The sequence below is a fragment of the Leptosomus discolor genome, chromosome Z (genome assembly GCF_034619465.1).
Source record: "Leptosomus discolor isolate bLepDis1 chromosome Z, bLepDis1.hap2, whole genome shotgun sequence".
Lineage (NCBI taxonomy): Eukaryota > Metazoa > Chordata > Aves > Leptosomiformes > Leptosomidae > Leptosomus > Leptosomus discolor.
In genome coordinates this window covers 81090311-81110356 of record NC_141419.1, presented here as the reverse complement: position 1 = coordinate 81110356, position 20046 = coordinate 81090311, and the positions used below count along the sequence as shown (strand labels likewise).

General features: G+C 42.4%; 1 protein-coding gene across 1 annotated transcript in view; it reads right to left on the bottom strand.

Annotated features, from left to right (window-relative positions):
• ADAMTS12 (ADAM metallopeptidase with thrombospondin type 1 motif 12) overlaps window positions 1-20046 on the bottom strand; it is a 165090-nt gene that overhangs the window by 7817 nt on the left and 137227 nt on the right. Inside the window, exons 18-20 of the mRNA XM_086479490.1 lie at window positions 15133-15343; window positions 10073-11221; window positions 953-1105 (exon numbers count right to left, since the gene is read on the bottom strand). Coding sequence (XP_086335616.1) covers window positions 953-1105; window positions 10073-11221; window positions 15133-15343 — 1513 coding nt within the window. The remainder of the gene's footprint in view (window positions 1-952; window positions 1106-10072; window positions 11222-15132; window positions 15344-20046) is intronic.

Genomic DNA, 20046 nt, shown 5'->3' with positions numbered 1-20046 from the left:
GTATTTCACATACAAATCAATTCTATGTCAAAGAGCTCAATAATATAACACAGGTTTTGTAACTATAACTTTTTCTTTATATGAATTTTCCCCCTAGTCCAATGGCAACAACATTGTCCAAGCAAATGATACGGATTGAGAAAGTCTGAGAGATCTATCTTTTTCTTCACTAAATCAACATTATTTCAAATAGAATTTTGCAGTTTTTCTCTTTTGAGTCTTGAAAAACAACCCACTGTTTGAAGCCCCAGTTTCAGACAGCATGAAGACAAAATGCAACAAGCTTCAGGAAGTTACCAAAGTCCTTCCAGGTCTTCATCATGCATCCTACAATACCAAAAAAAAAAGAACTCAAACGCAATTTCTTGGGTTCCACTTACCGCCTTGGATACTCTTCTGTCTCTTGACCAGGCCTGTGTACATAATCAGGACCAAATAAGACCCTAGCCATAGCAGGCATTCTCCCTAAACCTTTTTCTTTAGATTTTGTAATGTAAAACTGAGAGGTTACATGAATGGGTAAAAAACATGTCACTTAAGAGATAACACACGGTGGCAAGTGTGAATAGGAACATGCCAACTCCCTCTCCAAAATTCCCACTTGCTTCTTAAGATTAGGATATGCCTCTGGAGGCAGGGATCAAAAAGACGCCACATGCAAATATGTAAAGCTTTGCCCTAGGATGTCCTCAGAACATGGATGAGCCCTGCTTTAGCTCTAGATGCAAGAGTTAATGAGCACAATTCCCTTTCAGGAAGAACAGAATTCACAGCAGATGTGTTTCCACAAATAACTTAGTCAGGAAATTAGGAAATTAGTGCCGAATGGTCAACTAGGAATCATGTATGCACTCACTGAGTAAATAATTATTTTAAAAATTAAGTATTTATAACTCCCAACTCTTTGAAGTTAGCAAGCCTACTGTTCACACAAAGCTCTGAATGACGTTACCTTGCTCCAATTTCCTGTTTTCCAGCTAGCACATGGGCGGAGATAACATTTTCTTGCAGGATCAGGCTTTTTCATGTGCTGACAGTGAGATGTGTTCCTGCTGCTGCACTCCACGTGTCTCCAGAAAGCGCCCATTCCACAGGTTGTAGAGCACTACACAAGGGTGAGAGAAAAGCCCAGGGGCAAACCCAACGTTAGTAAATCATTCTGGAAACAATCCGGGAACCTAAATATAAGTATCTAAGGCCATTTTAGATGACCTAGGTTATCTGAGAGAACCAAAAGAAGATTTCAAATTCACCTAAGTCTTACTTAAGGTCCTGAAGGAGGGCTTTGTTAAGAAAATACCAACTTTGATTTATAACATGCACTGCTCTTCTTTGGCAAACTCCTGCTTACTGAGATTGAATCTGTACCAGCTGTTCCACTGTTTCCTTCGGTTATCTTTAGGGATCCAATGCAAAATGTCATTGCATCCAATCTTCAGCACTGTTCCCTCTCTATCCCTAATACTGCTGATGAAAGATTCAGGAAATTGAGTGCATGATGCTGAAAATAAACTGTGAGAGACTCTTGGGAAAACTGTGCAGAAAAAGGATTTTTGAAATGATGAATTCAGAGAGTGGCTAAGTGTTTCCAACACTTGGAAGGGTTTTAGTGTCCAAGGTAAGAGAATATCGGTCATGCCAGTCCAGATTGTAAGAGTGCATGCTTCACAAAAAAAAAGTCACTATCACTGTATTCTGAAGCAGGAAGGGGTGAAAAGCGGCTGGAGACATCCATTTACCTTTTTCTCTGTTAAAAAGGGAGGGACAGTGAACTACACACATAAGAGTCAAATCCAACACATGCCAAGCAGCCTGTAGCTGGCATAAGAAACAGCAAAAATAATCTTGGATTAAGTCAGCAAAATGATGAAGAAAGCAACTGCTATTGTGTGGTTTGAACTCCCTACATGGAAGTGAGAGAGTTAAATAGGGAAAGCTGAGTAAGTGTCCTTGTAATGATAAGGAAAGCTAAGCTGAAGCTAAGGTAGGGGAAAAAAAACACTGAAGACATGGAACTGTTATCAGATTCAATCAGAGAAGTGGAAAAATGGTTAATGGTCACAACAAAGACTTTTTTAAAAACTGCATGTTATGAAGAGTGTGAATCTGCAAGGCTTCTGCAGCATGTCATCTCCACTTTTCAAGATACCTGGGATGTCCATCCAAGAGACCACAAAGATCCTGTTAAAGGGGACTCCATACCACTGTTCAGTTTTGCATAGTCACATATCTATCCAAGACAACTTGTTTGTTCAAGCAGATGGACTGTCCTTGACTTGGCTGCTGACTGTTTGATGGCTCCCCCCAGCCCTGCTATACCAGTCTGACAACACCAAGACTTTATTGAAGGGCTGCTTAGTCTTTGACCAAAACCCCATTCTAAGCACCCATGGGAAGATCAAAGGTAGCTCCAGGGATGATGCTGGGCAGACCATCATTACAAAACTTTATGTCCTTGTCTGAGGGAGGGTAAACAGGAGGATTCTTTCAAAAATTGTTGCATGCAGGTACAGAGCCAAGAGAGAAAGGCATGATGCTGCAAATAGTACTGGGGGAAAGCTTTCTCTTTCTTGACTGTTGTTTCACATTACATAAAGGAGAACAATTCTCTGAAGTTCAGGAAGACTTACTGCTTTTCCCTTTTGTCATTCAGGAACCAAGACTTCCTCTTGTCACAGTTACAGAGGAAGGAAGTGCAGGTGACTTTTCATGACCAAAACCAGAGGAGCAGAATGAGGTACCCAGATAGCTCTTAGAAAGGGAAAAGTGAAAGCCCAGAACGACCTGGGAAAGAAGTTAAAAGTTACAGACAGAAGCACCAGTGTCACTGGGCACTATTTTGCCCTACTCTAATTAGTGTAGGAAAGTGCCAACACTGTTATAGCAGATGTCATACCATTCCATCTCAGTGACTATCACTATTCTTGGGCACTATTTTTTTACTAGTATAGACATATCCTAAGGAGCAAAGAAACGCCAAAGATAGCACAGCAAGTGATTCATCCAGGTAGATGCAGCAGTCTTGAAATATCAGTCCCTTGGAGAGCTGTCATCTAAAAACAGGCACAAAGTTTTACTAAGGAGAGGTAAACAGAAAGAGCAAAAATAAAGTCAGAAAATTGTAGACTAAAAATGAATTAAAAAGAAAAGGTCCTGTGGATGTGAGAATCAAGGTATACGTGGGAACTACACTACAAAACTTTTATTTAATGAGAAAGATTATAGCTGACTTATTCACAGAATCACAGAATGGTTGAGGTTGGAAATGACCTTGGATGTCATCTTGCCCAACTCCTCAACAAGCAGGGCCATCTAGAGTCAGTTGCCCAGGACCATGTCCAGATGGCTTCAGAACATCTCCAAGGACAGAGATTCCACAAATTCACTTTTTCACCACCTGTTCTTCTTCAAACTTGAAAAAAAAAAAAGTTAAAAGTTGCCAGGCTTTACATAAAGTTTATTTTAACAAGAAACAATAGCTTGAATGAGTATAGCAAACAAAACATTAAAGAATAGTAGTTAGATGCATTAAGGATCCCCAAATTGTTTCTTTAGTTCTGTGAAACTGAATATATTGACCTTTCCTGAATATTCATTCAAGTGTTCTTGAATAATCTTTGAACTGTTGAGAATTACTTTTTACAGATTGGAAAAATCCCAGTGGATTAGAGAAGATCTTTCAAGTTATCTTTAGGAAAACAAGAAGTCAGATCTGTGGATTAATGGAACACTTAACATTACTTCACAAGAAGATACAAAAGCAAATTATTAAACAATCAAGATCAAAATGGTAAATACTACAAAGACAATAAAGCAATAAACAGCCCACATGAACCTATTTAGAACGAATTATTCAATTCGATCTAACATCCTTCTCTGACAGGGGTACCTGGCTTAATGAAAATAGAGACCCAGATGATGTGATGCATTTTGGCAGGATTGCATAGAGCATTCTTTTAGCAAATGATGGAAATATGGTCTAGGTGAAATAATTACATGACTGGTGCACAGCTAACTTGAAAACTGTGACAAAGCGTTCCTCAGTGGTTCAGTGTCAAAATGAAAAGACATTTCAAACACAGTCCTGCAGGGCTCTATCCAGAGCCAAGCTCTCTTCAGTATTTTCATTAACTAATTGAATGATGAAACAGAGCAAACACTTAAAGCATTTGCAGATAATGCCAAGTTGTGAGAGCTGGCTAGAATCTTGAAGGACACAATCTGAATTGAAAAACATCTCACCAAGTTAAAAATTGTAAGAAAATAGTAACCTGAAATTCAAAACCATATCCAAAATTCAACATTTAGGAGAACTTTTCATACATACATACATACATATATACACACACACACACACTCTCCCAAAACAAACCTGAGAATACCTGCTGATCTAGAAATACCGTATTAAGGGATCCAGGGTTTATAATGGACCACAAATTGAATAAATCAAAGCGGGATGTTACAAAACAAGAAAGATCTGATCCCACATTCACAAAGAGGTTCATATAGAAAATGACAGCAATTATTCCATTTTATTTGCCAGGTGTCAGCTGGGGCCATAATGAACATCATTGATGAAGAAACATGACAAAAGTGAAGCAACTCCAGAAGAGGACGACAAAGTCAGCAGATATTTCGAAAACACAAGGAAAATCTGAAAAGAACTAGATTGTTTTGTTTATAAATCAGACCCCAAAACTTATTAAGAAGACAACTAACTTCCATGGTCTGCATATAAAAACCAGAATCTTCATTTCACTACAGAAGATACTGGTTATGTATAAGCAGAATATTTCTAATTGGGGTAATGAATGACTAGGACAGACTGTAGCATCTCTGTATTACAGAATTCTGTTGGGGATGTGCTGGGCTTGGGAGCACAACCTTTGCCTGGACTTTCTCTTGTAGGCTCTTCACCCAAACAGATCTAAATGCAGGTCTTCAGGCATGTGCAGGAGGAAATGCTTTACTTGCTGAACATGGGAAGCTAAAACTATTCCCACCTGGCCATGGGAAGCACAAGATGAAACTTCAGACAGCCATCAGGAGAGCATGTCCTGAACAGCTGCTGATGTGGTGGTGACAGAGCAGGGATCTTACCCACCAGCTACACCCAGACAGAGGGCACCAACACAATCTTGGTGGTCTAGATGTGCCTCCACTGCCATGGGATACACTAAGTCATCTCTTGCTGTCCTTTTCAGCCCCGCATTTCCATTACTTTGCATCCTTCCAGGCAGACCCAAGAGCAAAAATTTACAGAGAAACAGAGCTTTGATAGCCTTCTCCATCAATACCAAGACACAGAGGCAGATCAGCGCAAGGAGGTTTCCACATTTGGACCCCTGACTGTACTGATTAGCTTGGTTAAAAAAGGCCATCAGAAAAATGAGGTAACTTGTTCACATACCATCCCTCACTTTAGGTATCATGATTTGAAGAATACAAAATCCATTACCATAAAAAGAACTCTGTGAACATAAAAATAAAATTTTACACTGGGAAGGATATTAAATTGCAGTTTGTAAAATGTGAGTAGGCCCCCTGATGACTAAATTCTCTTATTATAGTTGCTAGAATTGGGTGGCTGCTCCCTCACCAGCCCTGACTCCGTAGTAACTACTGTCTCAGGACACAGCAAGGAAACAGCACAGAAACCTAACTGTCAGAAACCCTGGTGCTGGGTATTGGTAAAGGAAAGTCAATAGCAATATACAAAAAAGTACTCCTCTGAGGCCACAGAAAACTTTGCAATCTCTATTGCTCCTGCACAGAAAGTAGAAATTACCCAAGTATTATAACCATTCAGTAATGACCAGGGATCAGGGGAAACTGATACTGCATCCAGTTCTGGTGTCCCCACCATAACAGGGACACAGATTTGTTGGAACGAGTCCAGAGGAGGGCCACAAAGATGATCCAGGGGCTGGAGCATCTCTGCTATGAGGATATGCACTGGGATTGTTCAGCCTGGAGAAGACTCTGGGGCGACCTTACAGCTGCCTTGCAGCATGTGAAGGGAACCTACAGGAAGGCTGGTGAGGGACTTTTTAGAAGACTGTCCAGCAACAGGACAAGAGGAAATGGTTTTAAACTGAATGACAGTAGGTTTAGACTAGATCTTAGGAAGAAGTTCTTCAGTATGAGGGTGGTGAGACTCTGGAATATATTGCCCAGAGAGGCTGTGGATGCCCCCTCCCTGGAGGTGTTCAAGGCCAGGTTAGATGAGGCCCTGAACAACCTGGTCTAGTTGAGTGGTGCCCCTGACCATGGCAGGGAGGTTGGATTAGATGATCTCTAGGGTCACTTCCAACCTAAGCCATTCTGTGATTCTATGAAACTGGGACAATTCATCACAGTTCAGACCAAGTATCTTCCAAATGCTTTACCCTTCAAGAGTTTTCAAACTCTGTGTAAGCTGTACTTCTTTCATTTACACAGAAAGACAGCACTTTCGAAGGTGAGTATTACAGGATGTTAACACCTGTTCTGATTGAATTCCATTACCTGTAGAAATTAAGGAGTTCATTTTGGCACAGCCATGGATACAGATAAAATAACTGTTCATTTCTACATTCAAACAAGACAGAGTATAACACTGTAATTATCAACTGCTGTATCCAAAGAATACTGTACAACCACAACCACTGGCCTGACAATTTTCATTTCTATGCCAACCAGACAAAATGCTTTTACTTTACCACTGCTACAACCCAGTTCCAATACACAATCACTGAAACTTCAAAAAAAGGTGCAGAACTCCATATTACAATGTCTCCCCATGGGCATGTGCTGGACAAATTACAAACCCCAGTTACTGCAGTTTAACTTTGGATTAATATTCTTATCTTTGCTTTGTAGATTCAAACTGGTTTTACCAGGCTGAATGCTGCTCTGAGTTCAGAGACTTTTGCTTAATGGTGGATGCAAATGCTGATGGTGGGTGGTGGATGCAAATGCTGATGGTGGGATGAGATAGAAATGCACCACAAATATGTTATGCTAATAGCCAACTGAAAATACATGTAAGTATCCATGGTATTAATGTGCTTTATACAGTAATAAAGCTAGCTTACCTACATGACCCTAGTGCTAAGTTAGAAAACACACGTAATTGGGAGAGAAATGATACGTAAGTGAAGGTTAAAACACAACAGCACATCTACAGCTAACTTCCATTCTGTACTTATTTTGAAATACAAGTGAATTAATTTGGTGTCTCCAGGATTCGCCTAATAGCTTAACTTTTTGCTATGCTCTAAAACAAAACCCTTGAGGTATTTCTGCTTACAGTCAAACCTGAATGTCATGTGCCTGGAAGAGTTAAGGGAGGAGAGGGAGAGGGAGAGGGAGAGGGAGAGGGAGAGGGAGAGGGAGAGGGAGAGGGAGAGGGAGAGGGAGAGGGAGAGGGAGAGGGAGAGGGAGAGGGAGAGGGAGAGGGAGAGGGAGAGGGAGAGGGAGAGGGAGAGGGAGAGGGAGAGGGAGAGGGAGAGGGAGAGGGAGAGGGAGAGGAAAAAAGAAAAGAAAAGAAAAGAGAAAAGAAAAGAGAAAAGAAAAGAGAAGAGAAGAGAAGAGAAGAGAAGAGAAGAGAAGAGAAGAGAAGAGAAGAGAAGAGAAGAGAAGAGAAGAGAAGAGAAGAGAAGAGAAGAGAAGAGAAGAGAAGAGAAGAGAAGAGAAGAGAAGAGAAGAAAAGAAAAGAAAAGAGAAAAGAAAAGAGAAAAGAAAAGAGAAGAGAAGAGAAGAGAAGAGAAGAGAAGAGAAGAGAAGAGAAGAGAAGAGAAGAGAAGAGAAGAGAAGAGAAGAGAAGAGAAGAGAAGAGAAAAGAAAAGAAAAGAAAAGAGAAAAGAAAAGAAAAGAAAAGAAAAGAAAAGAAAAGAAAAGAAAAGAAAAGAAAAGAAAAGAAAAGAAAAGAAAAGAAAAGAAAAGAAAAGAAAAGAAAAGAAAAGAAAAGAAAAGAAAAGAAAAGAAAAGAAAAGAAAAGAAAAGAAAAGAAAAGAAAAGAAAAGAAAAGAAAAGAAAAGAAAAGAAAAGAAAAGAAAAGAAAAGAAAAGAAAAGAAAAGAAAAGAAAAGAGAAAAGAAAAGAAAAGAAAAGAAAAGAAAAGAAAAGAAAAGAAAAGAAAAGAAAAGAAAAGAAAAGAAAAGAAAAGAAAAGAAAAGAAAAGAAAAGAAAAGAAAAGAAAAGAAAAGAAAAGAGAAAAGAGGAAAAGAAAAGAAAAGAAAAAAGAAAAGAGGAAAAGAAAAGAGGAAAAGAAAAGAAAAAAGGAAAAGAAAAGAAAAGAAAAGAAAAAGAAAAGGAAAAGAAAAAAGGATCTCAGCTGGAAAGGACCTACACCGATCACCTAGTCCAGCTGCCTGACCACTTCAGGGCTGACCAAAGCCTAAGGCATGTTACTGAGGGCATTGGCCAGGGGCCTCTGAAACACTGACAGGCTTGGGGCATCGACCGCCTCTCTAGGGAGCCTGTTCCAGTGTTTGACCACCCTCTCGGTAAAGAAACGCTTCCTCATGTCCAGCCTAAACCTCCCCTGGCGCAGCTTTGAGCAATTCCCATGCGTCCTGTCACTGGATCCCAGGGAGAAGAGATCAGCACCTCCCTCTCCACGTCCCCTCCTCGGGAAGCTGCAGAGAGCGATGAGGTCGCCCCTCAGCCTCCTTGGCTCCAAACCAGACAAGCCCAGACTCCTCAGCCGCTCTTCCCGGGACCTGCCTCCCAGCCCTTTCACCAGCTTTGTTGCCCTCCTCTGGAGGCGTTCAAGGACCTTCACGTCCTTCTGAAATGGTGGGGCCCAGAACTGCACACGGTGCTCAAGGGGAGGCCGCACCAGCGCTGAGTACAGCGGGACAACCAGCTCTTTAGGCCGGCTGGCCGTGCCGTGGGTGATGCACCCCGGGATGCGGTTTGCCCTCTGGGCTGCCAGGGCACCTGCTGACTTACACGGAGCCTGCTGTCGGCCAGCACCCCCAGAGCCCTTTCTGCAGGGCTGCTCTCCAGCCACTCCTCTCCCAGTCTATACTTGTGCCTGACATTATCCTGTCCCAGGTGCAGAATCTGGCATTAGTTCTTGTTAAATGTCATCCCATTAATCATTGCCCAGTGCTCCAGTCTACCCAGATCCTTCTGCAAGGCCTCTTGTCCCTCAAGAGAGTCAACAGCACCTCCCAGTTTGGTATCATCAGCGAACTTGCTAACGGTGCATTCAACTCATGCATCCAGATCACTGATAAATACATTGAACTGAGCCCAGAGGAACACCACTGGTGACTGGTCACCAGTCAGATGTAGCCCCATTTGTTACAGCCCTTTAAGCCCTGATGTCCAGTCAGTTCTTCATCGAGCACACTGTGAACCTGCATATCCTACAACTGGAGAAGTTGTCCACAAGGATGCTGTGAAGGACAACATCAAAAAGCTCTAGAAAATCCAGAAAAACTACATCCACTCCCTTCGCTTCACTCACTAGGCAGGTGACCTTACCATAGAAAGATACAAAATTAATTAAACAGGACTTTCCTTTTGTGAACCGATGTAGACTGTGCCTGGTGATTGCCTTGTTCTTTAAATGCCTTTCAGCAGTACCCAGTATGATGATCTCCGTATTTTTTCCAGAACTGAGGTTAGACCAAAAAGTCTGTAGTTCCCTCGGTTTTCCCTCACTCCCTTTTTGTATGTTGGAGTAACCCTGGCTAGCTTCCAGTCAGCAGAGACCTCCCAGACTTCCAAGACCTTTGGTAGATGTTCAAGAGGGGTCCTGCTATAACATCCATTAGCTCCTTCAGTACTCTGGGATGAATCCCATCAGGCCCTGTGGATTTGTGAATATTCAGTTGATACAGCTGGTCCCTTACAATTTCAGTGTCCAGTTATACACAGTTTTGCAGAATCCATAAATACAGACACATACTATGTAAGCAATCTAATATTAGATATTCCAAGTTACCAATTTTTTTGGTACATCATACATTCATTTGAATGCATGATACTCATTTCAGATAATCACGACAAACTAAGAAGCTTTATTTCCACAGCAGTGGTTCACACTCTCTGCTACTTATGAATTAAAAATAACTTACCTCACTCCAGTTGCCTACTACCCAGTAGGCATCACCAGGCAAACTGTCGGATGTTATTAGGTGGTGGCTTTCTGTGACATTCATTAAAACACCCTCAGATGTTGCACTTTGGTTCCTGAGAGTATGCTTGAGAGCTGATGATTGTGTGTTGGTGGTTACGGTGTCAGGTGGCTTAATTTCTCTCCTGTTGTCAGTCTGGTCTCTTGGTACATGACCAAACACTGTGGGTGTCACTGTAACTGATGCTTGTGGGGTAGTTACCTCTACAACAGGCACATCAACCTGCAGACCAATATAGTTTGCTGTTGTTGGAAATGCCAACCCTTGTGCTGCTCGGCTAACAGGAAGGAGTGTAGAAGGGTCTTGGCGATGGGATGCTGTGGGGGGCTGAGAAGTCATGGTTTCATTTTGAAGCACATGAGAGCCAGTATCTAGGGTTGTGCTCAGGGTTCTGATTTCAGGATTGAGTTCTGTGCTGTAAAGGAGATCAACTGGTTTCTCACTGCCTCCAAGTGACCCATCAGTGTCATCAGATTCTTCAGTTAAGTAATCATAGCTGGAAGTTATTTCTGGATTACTGGCAAAAGAGGAGACAGGAGTGTCCTCACTTCTTTGCACCTCACTCTCTACAGTAGATACCAGCTCACTTTCAGAAGTGTTTTCATCATGCCTTATAATTTTCGTACTTAAGCTATTATGAAAAGGCCATGAAGTAGTATTTTGGTTTGAACTATTTTCCGTAGAAACAACCAGATAATTGTAAACATCATTTGGTCCAGCAAAATTATTTTGTAATGTTCTGTTGGCTGTTCCTTCCTTTTCTGAGACATTACCCAAATGAGAGGATGTAGGCAAACAGGGGGTGATACTTTCAGGCTTGGGTATTTTTGTTGTTGTATGGGACCTTGGGCTTGGTATGGGTATTCTGCGAGGAGGACTCCATTCGGGATTAGTAGTGGTTTTTCTGATTATGATCTTTCCTCTTCTGGGTGCCAGTGGGGGTATCAGAAATCTTCCTGCAGAAGGACATTGCTGGAGACCACACAGGGCCTTAGAGTTTGGTCTCTTGGAAGTATCACATGGCTCATCATTATTTTTGGCACAAGTGACATTACGAGTCCTTATTCCACCACCGCAAGTAACCGTACACTGCAAATAAAACAGAATTAGTATATCTCTGCTCTTCATTCTGCTGCACATATCAATAAAACAAGCATCAAATGGCATCTGTTTATAATAAAGAAGCATCATGAATAATAAATAACAAAGCTTTTTGTGAGTGACTTCATTCTAGTGATGTTCTGCTATCACAGAGCTCTTTCCAAATTTTTAGAACAGTAAAAGCTACCTTGGGGAAACAGCAGTGAAAAAAGATTACATGATTAAGACAAAAAATAATATGCTAGAATTTGATTTCTTCAGTGAATCACAAAAGTTGTTTTGCAATACCTTTTCCATCAGGGTTATAATAAACAGACTAAAAACCTGCCATCAAAAACATATCTGACTGGCTCAGAGCTGGCTACTCACAGTGCCACAAACCCGCTGTGATCATCCATGCAGCTCACAGATCCTTGTTGACTTTATGAAATGAATTTTTCTTTCAGTCTTAGTGCAACCACCACATGCTGCCAGGGCTGCTAGCATGTCTCTCCTAAATTACAGACTACCGAAAGCAATTAACCTATGTGGCTTCTATTTAAATTGGAACACTGTTGTGTATAAGGGGTGCTGGAAGCTAAGAAGAGACAGTTTTTCTGTGATGTTTGTCATTGTCAGCCCCACAGGCACAGCCATGCCTTCACCAGTTGTTGCTCCATTGAGGACTTTCTGAAACTCCAATACACTTCTCTGGTTTGAGGTACTAAGGCTGGATGACTCGTTGAGTATGAATGGAGATGTTACATACAAGCTACTGGAGGAAGTCTTCCTAGGGTGCGAGGGAGCCTGAACAGCTAATTCAGCTGGCATAAAACAGGTGCTTAACACGACGTGATTAACACTCCTGTTGCCAGCACTTTAAAGCCCCTGGGATATCTAACCCTTTTTAAAGCTAGTCTAGGTCACGGGGCAGGAGAAATGCCAGTGACCTTGTGTTACTGAGGCGCCCTCTGTTTGCACACATAAAATAACATTGGTTCTGCAGCAACAGAAGAAGGGAAGAAAGCAGAGTAACCCTGGAGTAGATAAGTTCATCAGCTATTCCGTCTGTCTTCCTTTGCACTTCCAGCTGTATAGCACATTTAAAGTACTCAGAGCTATGCAAGTTTACATCAGCTGCAATTTGACCTCGAAGTTGTTCGGTAAAGGATTTTGCTTATTGAGGAAGACAGCAACTACTAATGCTATGTTGGTGCTTACACAGAAATACAATACACTCATTTTGTCAGACTTTGCCACTTGGATGATTTAGATTAGCATTCATGTGAGTTAAAAGGAACATCCAACCTCATTAACTTTTTTGGGTAATGGCTGTCTCCCAGAATTAGCTTTGAAAATCTCTGCTTTAGATTACAGCCATGTACTAAAAAGATAGTTCAGTATGGCTACTACACTGTATCCTCATTATCTGCCTAATTAAATATGTCCAGTCTATAGGATACAGAATGATTTTCTAACAGCCAGGTAAATTCAGAATAAAAGGAAGTTTTGCCTGTGTAAACTGTCTCTCTTGCATTCACCAATAAAGAACACACTGCAGTTACAAGTTTCCTGACAATCCTGTCATTTCTGCTTGTGAAATAGTCTGTCCTAGGCTCCCTCCTACACTTCTACAGGTGTAGAAATTTATTTTTATCAGTAACTTGAAAATATAATCCAACAGCATACCAGCACCAGCTCTATTCCGTAACAGCATGCCATTTGTATATAATCATACTGCTAGCCATGTAATCCCAGTCTATTTTTTCACAGGCAGTTAAAACATGGTGGCTACTCAGTTCACAAAACAATAAACATTCAGTGATGATGGCTTGTGAGCAGCATAAACTGAATTAATACTGTCACAAAATTCTATTAGTTCATTATTTGAATCTGCTCTCAAACACAATAGTGATTTTGGTAGAAAAAGAGAGTTAGGCAAAAGAAGGGAGAGTAGTTTTCAAAATGGAATGAACAGAACAGAGTAATTTCAGTTGGAAGGGACCTACAGTGATCACCTAGTCCAGCTGCCTGACCACTTCAAGGCTGACCAAAAGCTAAGGCGTGTTACTGAGGGCATTGGCCAGGGGCCTCTGAAACACTGATAGGCTTGGGGCATCGACCACCTCTCTAGGGAGCCTGTTCCAGTGTTTGACCACGCTCTCGGTGAAGAAACGCTTCCTCATGTCCAGCCTAAACCTCCCCTGGCGCAGCTTTGAACCAGTCCCATGTGTCCTGTCACTGGATCCCAGGGAGAAGAGATCAGCACCTCCCTCTCCACGTCCCCTCCTCGGGAAGCTGCAGAGAGCGATGAGGTCGCCCCTCAGCCTCCTTGGCTCCAAACCAGACAAGCCCAGACTCCTCAGCCGCTCTTCCCGGGACCTGCCTCCCAGCCCTTTCACCAGCTTTGTTGCCCTCCTCTGGAGACGTTCAAGGACCTTCACGTCCTTCTGAAATGGTGGGGCCCAGAACTGCACACGGTGCTCAAGGGGAGGCCGCACCAGCGCTGAGTACAGCGGGATAACCAGCTCTTTAGGCCGGCTGGCCGTGCCGTGGGTGATGCACCCCGGGATGCGGTTTGCCCTCTGGGCTGCCAGGGCACCTGCTGACTCACACGGAGCCTGCTGTCGGCCAGCACCCCCAGAGCCCTTTCTGCAGGGCTGCTCTCCAGCCACTCCTCTCCCAGTCTATACTTGTGCCTGACATTATCCTGTCCCAGGTGCAGAATCTGGCATTAGTTCTTGTTAAATGTCATCCCATTAATCATTGCCCAGTGCTCCAGTCTACCCAGATCCTTCTGCAAGGCCTCTTGTCCCTCAAGAGAGTCAACAGCACCTCCCAGTTTGGTATCATCAGCAAACTTGCTAACGGTGCATTCAACTCATGCATCCAGATCATTGGGTTTGGAAGGTTTGAAAATCTTAGTAAACCTCATTTTTAATGACACCTGAAATGGAAAGTGTTTGTTGTGCATTTGTTGTCATGATTGTCAGCTACACTAATAGCTAAACTGTTTATTTGTAAAGTGAACCATGAGCAAGTCATAGTAACAAAATCAGAACAAAATAATTGCAAATGTTCACATGACTCTAAACCTACTTCTCTTCACTCCAGGAGAAATATCTTAGTACGTTTTTAATTTTCATGCAGAAGTAGACTGCTTCACATGTTGGGGACCCTGAACTCCTCTTGCCTTCAGTGGAAAGTGAAGTCATGAAACACCTGTAGATACCAGCTTCCTAACCTAAAGAAACCCGAGAAGCATGAGGTCCTTCCATGGATTAAAACCTATGGCAAAGCACATCCAATGAGCGCTCCCTATTAATACTAAAAAATATTGCAGAATATGTCGCAGTATATTTAAACAAATTTAGTATATCAAATGCAGTCAGCATTTTGATGACCTCACATTCTCCAGTTCATCAGCTGCCTGTGAAATAACTCCTGAAGGATACACAGGTATTCTAGTGTCTGTTAGGGCTTCAGATTAATACTAGAAGTAAAAAGCTTGCATGCTATTGCAAAAACAGTGGAGTTATGAATGCAAGAGATACCAATGTAAAGAATGTAAAAATGCTTCTTTGTAGGCCTACAGACATAACACAGGGCCTCCCCCCATCTGATCCACAGCAGTAATGAGTATTACACAGGCTTTGTTAGCATGTAAGCATGCTCTGTTCTACAGTTCCAGAAGATCAGCAAGCCAAACCCCTATAAACAGTTAACACACCACACTTGCTGAGGTCTTTAGCAAGCAGGGCAGCTTTTTTCCTTCTGCACAAAGGATTTGTGAAGACATACTAACAAAGAATTTTTTTTTAAAAAAGGCAAAAAAAAAAAAAGCCGGTCGTTGAGGGTCCTCTCTGTTGACTATAATAGATAATTTTGAAATAAAAGTTCATCAGTTGACGTGAATTTACCTCAGTCCAGTTGCTCACTGTCCAGTCAGATGGGCATAAGACATCTCTGTTGCATGACAGGTGGGTCTTTGGTTTAAGCAGGTGTTGGCATTCTGTGACAGCCAGTGCTTGCTCATCAGACCCCACCGTCTGGATGCAGAGTACAGTTCGTTTCTTCTGGCCTGTTGGGCCACATGTGGTTGAACATTTCTGCCATTCTCCTGCCCACCATCTGAAAACCAGGACAGTAACAAACATCAGAAAACAATCCATCACAAGCACATTAAGGAAAGGGTCAGAAAAAGAACCAGTAATTTAAATCCTTGGTTCAGATATATGCTTTTCTTATAAAGTCCAGATCACTCAAGATTTCAGATCTGCCCTGTGCTCCAGCACCAGCCAGTCACCGAAAGAATCTGATTCCCAGACAGCAGTAGGCAACAAGTGTTGTTTCTACAACGCGTAAGAATCCACCAAGTAGACGGTCTTTCAAATCCAAATTTCAGGAACTGCTAGCAAGTTTAGCAATGTATTTTCTCTACCCTACTGTTTATCTGCTTATTGCTACCTCAATACAGAAAGAGTTAAGACATGAGAATCACCAGAGGGTCTGAAATGACAGCACAGAGGTGGAGAAGGTCCCCTCACACAAGTCTATGCAGCCAGTACTGGTCAAGTGCTTTAACTGGTCCTGTGTTATCTCCAGAAGGGGAAGCAGCAAGGCACAAAACCCCAAAAATCAGGTTACTCAGAGCTCTGCTGCATGCACCCATGTGGGATCAGTGCCCTGCAGTGCTGTACCTCTGGGCCTAGTCTCTGGGTCTGCATTAGGCTGGACTTTGTTCCTTCATGAAGTAAAAATGAGCCCCTTTTGTGTGTCTCTGCTGATTGAAGACGGTCTTCCACAGTGTGCTACATAATGTTTCACTGAATGAAAGACAAATGTTTCCTCTAGTGCAGTATTTTCCAATGCAAAACACCTTACTGACAAAAGGCATCCCCTTCACTCTCCTGACATGCCTGAGGGGCAGGATGCCATCCAGAGGGACCTGGACAAGCTTGAGAAGTGGGCCTATGTGAACCTCATGAGGTACTCCAGTTCCTGCACCCGGGTCAGGTCAACGCCCAGTATCAATACAGGTTGGGGGATGAAGGGATTGAGGGCAGCATCCTGGGCTGCATTAGAAGAAGTGTGGCCAGCAGGTCGAAGGAGGTGATTCTGCCCCTCTACTCCGCTCTGGTGAGACCCCACCTGGAGTGCCGTGTCCAGCTCTGGGGCCCACAACAGAAGAAAGACATGGACCTGTTAGAGCAGGTCTAGAGGAGGGCCACGAAGATGATCAGAGGGTGCGAGCACCAACCCTGTGAGCACAGGCTGGGAGAGTTGGTGATGTTCAGCCTGGAGAACAGAAGGCTCCAGGGAGACCTTCTAGTGACCTTCCAGTACTTAAAGGGGTCCTACAGGCAAGGTGGGGCCAATCTTTTTAGCAGGGTCTGTCATGATAGGACAAGGGGCAATGGTTTCAGACTAAAAGAGGGCAGATTTAGCCTAGAAATAAGGAAGAAATTTTTTACAATGAGGGTAGTGAAACACTGGAAGGGGTTTCCCAGAGAGGTGGTAGAAGCCTCATCCCTGGAAATATTCAAGGTCAGGTTGGACAGGGCTCTGAGGAACCTGATCCAGCTGAAGATGTCCCTGCTCACTGCAGGGGGTTGGACTAGGTGACCTCTAAAGGTCCCTTCAGGCCAAACTATTCTATGATTCTATGATTCATATTCGGTTTACCTTAGCCTTTCTCCAGCTTCATCCCCCTATTTCTTCTCATGCTGACCCAGAGTGGATCAAATACCTGCATATCTGCCTTCCATGATAAGAAAAGAGGACAAAAATTTCTGGGTTTCTACTATTCAAGAAGCATTGGCATCAACTGTGACATTTGCCTCAAGATCTACCTTTATACTTTTTTATTTTAAAAACCAATTCTATCCAAGTAAAGTCTTTTTCCTTCCAGTTTAGAGTGTCCTAGGCAAGAACACAGCTCCAAGCTGCTGTATAAAAAATGTGGCCCAGCTGTGAATTCTAAGCCACAAAATCTCCTAGACAATATTACTCGTTCCTGAGTTCTGAAGCAGGTCATGACAAAGCCTTATGCTGAAAACCAAACAACGATATATTTAGAAAACACCTTTCTAGACAGAAAGGCAGAAAAAAATTCATTTTGACTTACGACCAACACCATTCTATTGTATTTTTTTTCTTTTTAAGGTCAATGAGCTTAGAGCAAAATAATCCCATTCTGATAAATACATCAAAGTTCATCCAGTTTTATAACTGTTTTTGCTCCTTGCTTTGTCTCCAATCTTACTGCATTTCTGGATTATTCAGTTTGCTGACAATCCCTCTCCCCTTCCCTCTGTAGTTTCTAAGTTCCTTCTGTTTCCTGATTAACTTACTCTTCAGTTGCAAATAAGCAGTCACTGATGTGGAAGGCACTGATATCTACTCCTAATCATTAAAAAAAAAAAAAAAAAAAAGACTCAGAGCACGCAAGCTATGCACACAACTCCTTTGTGCAACCATCTGGTATTCTAGAGGGTACCTACACCTAACTTCCTTCTCTTTAGTTATGCACACATACCACACTTAATTTTAAATTACCCTAGAAGCCCTCTGGGGCACTTCAGAGGATGTCAGAGGGGCCTTTGAGAGGGCTTGGCTGTTGCTCACTTCATGTTTTGCTACATGCTCTAGAATGCAGCTCATTGCCATCACGACCCTGTGCGAGGCCTCTGGATATTGCTGCAATAAAAGAAAAAACTATTTTTTCCTTCTGTTGCCCTTTTTGGATTGTTTCTTGCTCCTCCATGCTTCTGCCAACAACAAAGGAAAACTAACAAGTGGTTAAAGAGAAAAAGTGAGCATGCCTTAGCGGAACACAACAATAAAAAAGAGAAAAATATATTATTGAATCAAGCATTTCAGGGTGGTTTTCATCTCTTGCATCTTCTTTCTAATTTTATCATCTCTAGCATCTTGTAAATTCCTGACACTTCAACACAAGTGCAACTTAAAATATGTGAACTGCCCTATTAATTTTAATGGAACCAGATCACACGTTTCAAGCTACTGACATGCTAAGCTGACACCCCCTGCCTCACCATTTTCAAATGGCTCTGAGTGAGGGTTCAGCAGTTCACAGGTTTAAATACTGAACTCCTAACAATAAATAAACAGAGCTTACTATAGAACCTATCTTGATCAGCAGTAACAGTGCATGACTAACTACTGCACACAAAATATTTCTAAAAAGCCACAGAAGAAAGTAAGGTGATCCAAAGTTAGGAAATACCAGGATTAAGATTTTATCCTATTGCACCTTCATGGTCAATCTTAAATTACATTTAGTCATGTAACTTTTTCTGTAGAGTTCTTCCTCATTCAGTGCAGGTAACAAATGGTACTGGTGAGCCAAGTAGTTAATTGCCCAACACCACGTTTACGACACACACTTCAAAAAACTTGCTCTGACTCAAAGTTTATTGTTACCAGTAACTGGAGTTTAATGGCGTATTTTCCTGTTTCCATTCCAGTGTACATGCATATGCCTTAAACACTCAAGCATGAGAAACTTAACACGGAAGCACAAGCATTCTTGTCTCTTCATGGTCCCCACTGAAGACTTCTGAACTGCAGCATCCCAGCCTAAGGGGAAGAAAGGCAAAGCAAGGATGGTACCACCCATTTCCCTGTTCTGGTACAGGATGCCCCAAAGAAGGGAGCTGTACCTGAGCTTTGCCAAACTCTATTTATCTTGGAGATTCTGCTGTCTCCTCACACTGCAGAGGCATAACCAAGGTGACTGCTGAGCACACATCCAGAACTGACACAGCAATCTGAAATCCAAACATGCAACTTCTAAGTTGAAATGACCAAGCTGTCAGACCTCCCAGCCGTAAGCTAAAGAGTGGAGCGCACTGCCAGACAGACTTAGCTTTGGGCAGGTTATAAACAAGGCTTTCTTTAGATCACATGTATAGAGGGATGTTTGGCAAAGAAAAGGATATGGGCAAGAAAACTAGTAGGTAGCTGTGCTGATCGTGGTGAGAGACTGGGACAAGTTGGTGGAAACTGAAGCCTGGTGGGATTTGCCATCCCCATACTTGTTCCTGCTTCTGGTTTCTGATGGTATTTACCACAACAGCAACTGAGTGGTTCTTCAATATTAATGCATGACCTCATCCCTGCAAAGCGACAGGACTGTCTTATCTCCGCAGGCAGGCATTGCATGGAAAGACTGTGGTAACAAACAAACAAACAAGCAAATGCATGATTTGGGTAATTAATTTGTGTGAGCACTAATTTTCCTAAGGCTGCCGAACGAGAGAGCAGTCTGTATGGTGAAAGCATAATCTCAAGTTAGTTTTCAGCTGCAGCTGTGAGTGCTCAGCTGTTCTGCAGTCCAGCCCTGGACAGAGGTAGGGAGAAACTGACTCTCTCAGGTGGCATTCAGCTACCTTAAATGTGACCTATCTCTTCTCCTCCCACGCTGAGTTTCCAAGGTCTGTAACAATTCAGGCAGGGCCCAACAGACTTGTCCATCATACAATCCTCATTTATACCTAGATGATGTGTGCTGAATGAGGTGTGGACCCTGTTGACAAAGTAGTAGCATGAGATTTTGGAACCAAAGTTTGCTATGTCCCTGCCTATGGGGCTGAATGTTGCTTCCCTCCCTCCCTCCATGTTGAGTCACACCTAAAGAAAGACTGTCTTCTTTCACTGTGTATTTGTATAGCATCAGGCACAGCAGCTACCAACAGGGCACTGATTTTCACTCTGTGTATTATAACAGAAACAAGATTTCCTATTCTTATTATGCTGTTGGAGTTTACTAAGGAGTCTGTAAGCAGGACAACACAGTAACAGCAGATAAA